At 37.7% G+C, this 8,912-nt stretch overlaps 1 protein-coding gene across 4 annotated transcripts in view; it reads right to left on the bottom strand.

Moving 5' to 3' along the window:
* Positions 1 to 3,965: 3,965 nt before the first annotated feature.
* Positions 3,966 to 8,912, bottom strand: part of LOC113119866 (POU domain, class 2, transcription factor 2-like) — a 12,749-nt gene continuing 7,802 nt past the window's right edge. For 2 of the 4 annotated variants that reach the window (XM_026289578.1, XM_026289577.1), the window contains exons 11-15: positions 8,482 to 8,673; positions 8,170 to 8,218; positions 7,947 to 8,094; positions 6,528 to 6,601; positions 4,922 to 5,229 (exon numbers count right to left, since the gene is read on the bottom strand). In XM_026289578.1, the coding sequence (XP_026145363.1) occupies positions 4,922 to 5,229; positions 6,528 to 6,601; positions 7,947 to 8,094; positions 8,170 to 8,218; positions 8,482 to 8,673 (771 nt within the window). Of the gene's footprint in view, positions 5,230 to 6,527; positions 6,602 to 7,946; positions 8,095 to 8,169; positions 8,219 to 8,481; positions 8,674 to 8,912 lie in introns of all 4 variants that reach the window. The other 2 variants (XM_026289576.1, XM_026289579.1) reach the window with 2 other exon arrangements.

Here is an 8,912-nt window from a genome sequence, read left to right as displayed (position 1 = left end):
TACAGAAAATTATGTTTCTACAATATTTAGTAGTAGCTAGTAGTTTGTGCACATTTGACAGGATTTTAGAAAAAATAATAATAATAATACAAGACGTAGTCAGCTAGACGATGAACTATCAATATTATTAATTAAGTTATTATATGATTTAGTCACACATGTAGCAATAATTGTTAGTTCTGTTTGTTGATTCAAGGTTAGCATCATCTGAGGTCCTCTGAGGGTCAGCATCATCTCTTCTCAGGTGTTCTGGATCCAGACTGGAGCTTGTGTAAATCCTACATCCCGTGGCGAAACATAGAAACAAAATACAGACATCATTAGCATAGCTGCTGATCCAACAAAGTAAAATTAGTTTAACCCAAGCTAATGAATAAAAATGCACCTTTGATCAGATGCAACAACACTCACAATTAAAAAGATACATTCAATACATACAAAATCAGTCTTTTGTAAATGCCTCACTTCAGCCTCTCTTTCTCTCTCTTAATTTTTAGTCAAAAGTAGAGACAAATTGAAATCATTTTTGTGTTAACTAACATTATGCCACTAATGCTGTTTATTGAATTTCTATGAAATATTGTTTTTGAACCAGGCTTGTCACACTTGAAACTAAACTCATTTTAACTATGGGTCAACATGATCTTGTTCAAAGTTTCACTCGGATCATACTTCACCCTTGGATAATAAATTATATTAAACTCGTCTGGGTTTGGCTAAATCTGCATCTTATTTACATATTTACAAAACTAAAAACTGGATAAGTGCAAGACAGAACCAGCATGTAACTTGTTTTAGTAAGGAAGCTGTCACTGACACTGTGATTAATCGGACTAACCTCTTCCATCGCTGCACTTTACATATTTACCTCAAACGCTGAAACTAAACCCAGGATGTGAGTTTCTGTCACTGCATTCATTAAGGTGCATGCATATTTAATAACAGGCATTGTTTACCTTATGATTGGATGGCAAACAACTTGTGATATTCTAGCAACACGTTATTTGACACTGCACGCCTTTGGCATAACCCACAGTTTAACAGCAGAGTGAAATGTTAAGCTACTTAACCCAGGGTTAAAAAGAAATGAACCCAGAGTTGAATTAAAATCCTTATTTTCACATACACACACAAGAATTTTTAAAAGGTAAAGTAGAAAACAGAACCAGACATGGACACATTTTTGGTCTAAAGTTGCACTTTAATCCTAACACTTATTGGCTGTTTGGCCCCCTCCCTTCTTTGCCCACCCCGCTCCCACCCCATACAACAGGCACACAGAGAGCGATGAGTAACAGACAGTTCAACAGTTCTGAAACAAAATCTGGATTCAAATCCAGAGCGGATTACAAATTCCATGAAGAGCTTCTGAGGTAAGAGCGAGACACACCGACAGAGAGGGAAAAGGATCTTCGCAAAAACGCACAGAGTCGAAAGTGACCATGGAATTAGCATCGTCATCAACATCAAATGTCAAAAAGAGAAGCCGGTATGTGTTCTGAGAACAAAAGGAAAAGCATCTGCACGTTACGGCAGAACTCTTTGGTTTCAACTCTTGAGGTTTTAGCATGAAAATCTTCCTTTGTTGAGCTAATCAGTTACCTTTGGATTGAAGCTGTAGTAGCTGAAGAGAAACAAATGGGAAAAGCAATGACATGTTGCATTGGGTATTCATTTAAACTCAGTCAAAATAACTGAACAAACTGTTCGAAGTTCTAATTTGAAGACAGAAAATTCCATTTAAATGTCAGATTTACCTCTGTTTCTCAATGCAAAACAACAGAACATACTGCGCACATTGATAATGATGCAGTCGTGGACATTCCTGATGTAAATGGTTGAAGGACAGTTTTTCATGTGCATGTCTACAATAACATCCATGCATTTGAGCGTGTCTAGCATGTGAGAGGTCCCGCTGTAGAGGTTTAACTTTGGTATCATTCAGGGCCCTCTATGGCAGAGCCTTCCACACACACCGACACAAAAACCAGTTATATACAAAAACCAATAATCACATGAGCAACGTACACATAGAAAATCGATGTGAAAACCAAATCTGCCATCAACTGTTCTTCAAAACCGATCGTGCATGGGCCGGATATTTGAAACGGACTGAGGATGGATCATCTGGGGAAATCTGTGAACCCTTATACTCACGCGAAAAAGACACTAAAAAAGACCCTCTCCTGAGCAACATCTCCTCTGCTCCCCTTTGTCAAATTCTTAAAGCTTTTTTCCCATCTATTTGGCATTTCTAATCAAACATGAGGTATATGCAGAAGCGTATCTCTCTCACTCTTTTCCCCTCATCCAACGCATAGAAAAAAACAAATCATAACTAAATAAAAATAAACAGTTGGAACAAGAGTTATACTTAAAATTAGCCCATAACTATACATATCAACTAAGTGTGAGAGACATGGTTTGGAAACTTGTCATCTCTCAAAAGCAACAGTCAGTTTTAGTAGCTAGTTTTGGTTTGTTTTTGTTTTTTTGTTTTTTTCTGAAGCTACCCCACATTTCCCCAGTTTGGTTTTACGAAGATTAAAAGGCGGCCGAATCGATAAAATAAAATGCTATAAATATACATAAATAAGCCAATAAATAAGATGAAGAGTTAGAAACATATAAATCATCGATACACCCTCCCCTCACACAATAAATACAAATTTTCGAGGGAAAAAAAAAATCAAAGAGAGACAGTTTAAAGCTTTTGGTCTAAAATCAAGTCATCATCATCATCATCATCATCAACATTTCATAAGGACTATTTTTATCACAGCCTTTTTTTTTTTTTTTTTTAGTTTTTTACATTAGCAATAGTAAGCAGTTGAACATAGATTTTTTTTCCTACAAAATCTATCAAAGCACTAACAGGTACATTCCCTCTAGAAGTGTAACATCAACTGGATTTCCAGTTTCTTTGAACCCCCATCCCGTCCCACCCACCTCAACATTTCTCCTTTGTCTGTATTTTTGTATGCGTCAAAGATCACATAGTCAAAAACAGTTTTGCCGACACGCCGGGCAAAGGTTACGTTGGCCTAGCGGTCGTGTTTCGGTTTGGTTTCCATGCTGGAGATGAGCTTCCACATTCACACAAGTCTCACACAAGTCTCCCTATCTCTCCTCGGAGAGACCTAGCACCATTATGGTCTTTCTCCACGCATTGTGCATTGGTTAGGTTGCTATTTGGTGTCAAAAAAAGAAAAGTTTTCGCTTTTGGTATGTCTCCAGTTTTGGCTTATCGTTTCACAACATTCGCAATCGAAGCAAAACTTGGAAGCTACATGTTCACAGTATTGTTGCAAACCGCCTGATGAGGGAGCCCCCTCCCCGGCACGATCAATTCAAGATGACCAAACACACGAAATATGAAAATAGGCAATGCGTCATTATCCCCATTATCCCAAAAATATAAAGCAATGAGACGAGTCATACAGCATAAACAGACAGGCCGAGAGGAAAAAGCAATAAAACAAAATATATATGTATTTATATATATATATTCTGAAGCTCAGTTCGATGAGGTTAATAAATATTCTCCTGTCCAGGAAGGAGAGTGAAAGCATCGACTGGTGAAGGAGGTGAAGGAATGATCTTCTGAGAGTCTTTCTACTCTAAACACCTCCTCCTCGTGCACCTCCTGTGGTCCACTCCTAGTATTTGGTTTCATTCCTTTGAGCAAAGTTCAGTTTTAGTCCATTGGTTTTGGTTTGGTTTTATTTTTGGTTTAATCCGTGAGTAGAAAAGAAAAAAACAGCGACATCACGTCTCCCCTCAGCATCTCGGTTGTTGGATGTCCCCCTGGATGTTTCTTTCGGTCGCTGCTCCTCTTGCTTTTCTTAGTTTGACCCACGTTTCTGTCCGAGGCACAGGAGAGGGGTCCAGAGAGGATGGAGGGCAGGGGTTTGGGGGCTCGGGGGGTTCGTTTTAAAATTTCTCCTTGTGTATGTTGTGTTTTGTTTTTTTTGACATGTCTGAGGTCTTGTCATCTGAGCACTTTTCAGCTGACGCAAAAGGCCAGACAAACACTTTGGTATCCACGAAAAGTGAGTCGAAGTTTGAGGCATGGATGATGGAAAGGGAATCGGGGATGTGTGTCACAGTAATGTGTGTAATACTGTCGAAAGTGGAGAAAAATCCCTCTAAATACGCTTGGCGTTGTGTGTTTCATTGTAAGTAAGACGGGAAGAAATGCTGAAAATGTCATGGGATCAAACGGAACGAAAAGAATGAGAAAAACTAAATACTTGGTAGCAGAGGTAGATTGAGAAATACATTTATAAAGAGTTAAAAAAAAAGTTGAAATTATTCAGGGTGCATGGAAAATGGTATTTGGTAGAGTTAATCTGATCCTGGACAAGTCAGGTTTCAAAGTCTTAGGTAAAGCTTTTCTCTCCGATTTTTTGGTTTTGGTTTTTGGTATTGGCATTTTTTTGTCTTTTTGAGTCTTTCCATTCTTCCTCCATGTGTTTATTTTTTGGTTTCTCTTCTCTACCATCCAGTGACGCTTGTCAGATGTCCTTCCTTTGTCCCATTCGTTGCCACCCGTTTTCCTTTTTGTTTCTTCGCAAAGTTTTTTGGCTCTCGACCCTGCCCTCAAATTAAACTGTTCATGTAAGTTTGTCTTTTTCCACTTGGAATGGAATAAATGTACATTCTCAAAGTAGCTCCGTCGAAGCCACCTCTCAATTTTTTGGTTTAATCAGTCCCCCGTAATCCTGTTCTCTCCTTATCCCTGTTCTCTTCTGCTCATTTCTCTGTATTTTTGGCATTAAAAGATGTAATGAGAGAGAGAGAGAGCACAAGAGAGAAATGGAGGGAGGGAGAGATGGCTTTGGTTGAAAAGGCGAGTCTTGTTTTTCTTCTTTCTTCTGCCCCTCTGACTCCCCTCAGGTGCAGCAGGTTGGTGTGGGTGTCACTCAGCCATGGCTCCGCCCAGAGGGGGCGGTGAGGCATCGCCTAATGAGCAGAAGGAGGCGGGGCTTGAGCAGGGGGAGATGGAGCAGGAGTCTGGGCTTGTGCCGCTGGCTCCAGGAGGCGGAGAAGCCCTGGGGGTGCCCAGCAGACCCATGCCTGCACTCCTGGCCAGGGGCAGTAAAGTGGGGCGGTTTAGGAAGAGGGACTGGCGAAGTCCAGCTCCTGGACCTCCAGCTCCACCCAGGAACATTTGGCCGCTGCCCTCAAGAGCGGAAATGGGCATCTGGCCACCACTGGCAGCTAGGGCTGTGAAACAGATGAGAGGGCATATAAAACACATACACTCTCACCAAAACCTTACAATAGCTGTTTGATGCCCCTTTTGCACCAAAAGGGTGCTGGTGTAGTTTTTCTACTAATTGAGAGTTGAAAAAATTCTTGAGTATTATTCGTTTTTAGAATGTATTTGAACATTAATCAAATTCAGTGCATTTATGCCATCATGCCATCTTCCATGTGAAGGGCAGAAATTTTATTCAAAAAATATATGCAGAACAATTTAAAAGATTTCTTAAAAACATTTTTTTCTGCTCACCAAGGCTGCATTTACTTGATCAAAAATACAGTAAAAACAGTAATATTTTGAAATATGATTACAATTTCAAAAAGCTGATTTCTATTTTAATATATGTTAAAATATGATAAATAAAAGCGGAATTTTCAGCATCATTACTCAAGTCTTTAGTGTCACATGATCCTTCAGAAATCATTCTAATATGCTGATTTGCTTCTCAAGAAACATTTCATGTTATTATCAATGTTGAAAACAATTGCTGCTTAATATTTTTGAGAAAAACTATTTCATCATGATTACTTGATGATTAAAAATGCAAAAGAACAACATTTGTTCAAAATAATAGTATTTTGTATCATTATAAACGTTTTTAATGTCACTTTTGATCCATTTAATGCATCCTTGCTGAATAAAAGTATTGTTTTGGTATATCGTTTTTGAAGAAAAATGAATACTTAATAGTTTTCAGTAATATAATTCACACATATCAATTCACATATATGATTTTTAGAAATCAAATGTAATCATTTTATTAACTTTTTTCAAACTTGGTTTACATTTTTTTTTAAATATATAAAAACACAGTATTCTTAGATTTCAGTTACCAAGATTTTTCTAAACGTACAGAACGGTTCTAGATTGTTTGTCGGCTCCAGCACTGTGTTGGTGACAAAGGGTTTTAAGTGGTTAGAAAGAAAGTTCAATGATGAGTTCAGTAAGGGTCTAGAAATGGCAGGTGCTAATGAAAAAGACAAACAAGGTACACAAACACAGTTCTTTTCACACACACACACACACATGCACGCAGACACACACATCAGCAGTGAGGATGAAGATGTGATGGATATGCAGTGGGAGTACAGCGGAAGGCTCTTGGATGATGAATGATGGGAAGGTTTCCCTCATGCTATTCTAACTGATCTCTAAATATCTTCTCCTGCTCTGTGTATTTCTATCAAAACACTTTCATGCAACCATCTTTTTCTCCAAGCCTTTTTGTTTTTCTCTCGTCCTCATCACTTTGACAAACCTTGCATTGTGGCCAGAGGGTTGCTGCTGATGAAGGCCTGGTTCATTCCTGTGCTTACGCCCATCATTGTGTTCCTGTAACGTGTGTGGTGTCATTTACACATGCCCACAAACACACACCATTCATACATGCAGAGAGAAGCAAGTATTTTTAGTGACATTTCAAGAGCAACTGTGTTCATCGTGGAGTTTGTGTTCATTTCACATGCTGGAGCCAGACAAAGAAAGAAACACAAGAGCAAGAAATTCAGCATGCGGTTAGGCTTCAAATTGACAGCTTTGGCACACAACTGAGAATAGAGATAGCATAGCGAAAACAAGTATGATAAGTCTACAGCAGAGATCTAATTATTTCAGTTCAGAACGCTTAGTCATAATGAAAGCTGCTGACAGAAATACACTGTGTTGCAATCACAGGCTTCCTGATCTCAACCAGTTATGATCTCAGCATTCTGCTAAATACTGAACACTGGACGCCAGATATAACAAGCATCATAAATAATAATAAATGAACATTCACAATATTTTATGATTCAGATATAATTACTTGATTTAAACAAACTAAACAAAGATTTTTTTGGTACTGTGTATTATTATTATTATTATTATTATTATTATTATTATTATTATTATTAATAAACATAATTGTAAAAAATTATGTTCTTCATTACTTACATTATGTAGCACTATATTTTTTATATTTGTGCAAATTACCAAATGTGATTTCAAAGTTAAAGTATAATAAATAAGAAAAATTAACATTCATAATATTGTATCGCTCAGTATGTTAGATGTAAACAAATATTGCTTGGGTTAATTGATTAATAATAATAATAATATAATTAAAATTATTGTTATTATTATTGTTGTTATTGTCTTTTTTACTGTTATTAATAATTATATATGGAGCAGTCCTGGTCTAAGATCATTTACGTTTTGTACAGTATCGAATACAGAATTGGTACAAATATTTTTTATATATATAATATATATAATAAACAAGAATATATTAATATTCATTATATATCACTCAATATAATACTTTTTTATTTGATTAAAACAACCTAAACAAATAATTGATAAAAATTATTATTATTATTATTATTATTATTTATTTAACCATCTTGGTATAAAATCAATTCACATTATTTATAACATTGGATTCTGAATTTTTTTCAAATGTCTAAGTATAATAAACATGAATAGACAACTTTACCTAAATAAATAATTTAAATACATAATAATTAATTCATTATAATCATCTTCATTATTAATATTCATATTATCATAATAACACACTTATAATAATTTATAGTAACGTATTATTTACTATTACTAATGCTTATTATTTAATATTATTATTGTTTCATCATTACTGTAAACACCTCATCAAAAAAAGCATCAAAAGAGCATTTCTCACCCTGTGTTGAGGCCAGGGCTGCTGAGACTGCGCGGAGTCGGGCTGACAGTGCTGAGAGGGGGCGGAGTCATGGAGGAAGGGGCGGAGCTCATCGCTGCATGTCCACTGGGGTTAAGAGGGCAGGCCACAGAAGGTGTGGGACTGACGGCTGATTCAAGAGAAAGGATTCAGAGTCAGTACTTACAACCGCAGACATGAAGTGTAGATTATCTGCTCTTCTTACCTGTTGTGCTGAGACTGGTAGCGGCTTGAGCCAGTCCCTGACTGGACATCTACAGGAAAAACCAATGAGACTCTAATTAACAAACGTACATCTCCTCATGAAGGTGTTTAATATTTCCCTTTACTTCAAAATGGTCCAATTATATCATTTTCTGGTGGAACACTGTTCAAACACGTCATGAACAGACATGTCTCCTCGGTACGGCATTTTGCACCTATTCTCACCATGCACCATGCAAACAACATTTGAACACAGGCGTCTGCTGAAACGGCTTGGGGCCGGATAAGGGCTTAAAACAGTGAGTGTGTGTACCATGTGCGGGCTGTAGCAGGGCGGTTTGTGCGTCTGCGCCGGAGGATGATTGGGCAGAGGAGGGGTGGCGCTGCTGGGGTTTATGCGCTTCTCTTTCTGCCGCCGGTTGCAGAACCAGACTCGGATGACCTCTTTCTCCATGTTGAGCTGCCCGGCCATCAGCAGGATTTCTTCAGAGGTAGGCTTCTGGTTCTGGGGTGAGACGAGGTGGATGAGTACACAAGATATGACAAAAACACTTGGACAAAGGCCAGGTTTCAGCACCAAACTATTTCATGTTGATGCATGAAATGCATTACATAAATCAAAGAAGCAGTTGACCATAATGCTTTCAAGTGTATTGGCTGTTTGCCTTGACTTGATCTTGGTTTCCTTGGAAAAACACATCAGTCTTTACCAGCACAGGTGTGGTGTTTACCAGAACAGAAGTG

This window comes from Carassius auratus, chromosome 19 (assembly GCF_003368295.1).
Source record: "Carassius auratus strain Wakin chromosome 19, ASM336829v1, whole genome shotgun sequence".
Classification (NCBI taxonomy): Eukaryota; Metazoa; Chordata; class Actinopteri; order Cypriniformes; family Cyprinidae; genus Carassius; species Carassius auratus.
Note: the sequence above shows the minus strand (reverse complement) of the source record. Positions and strands in the feature narration are given on the sequence as shown.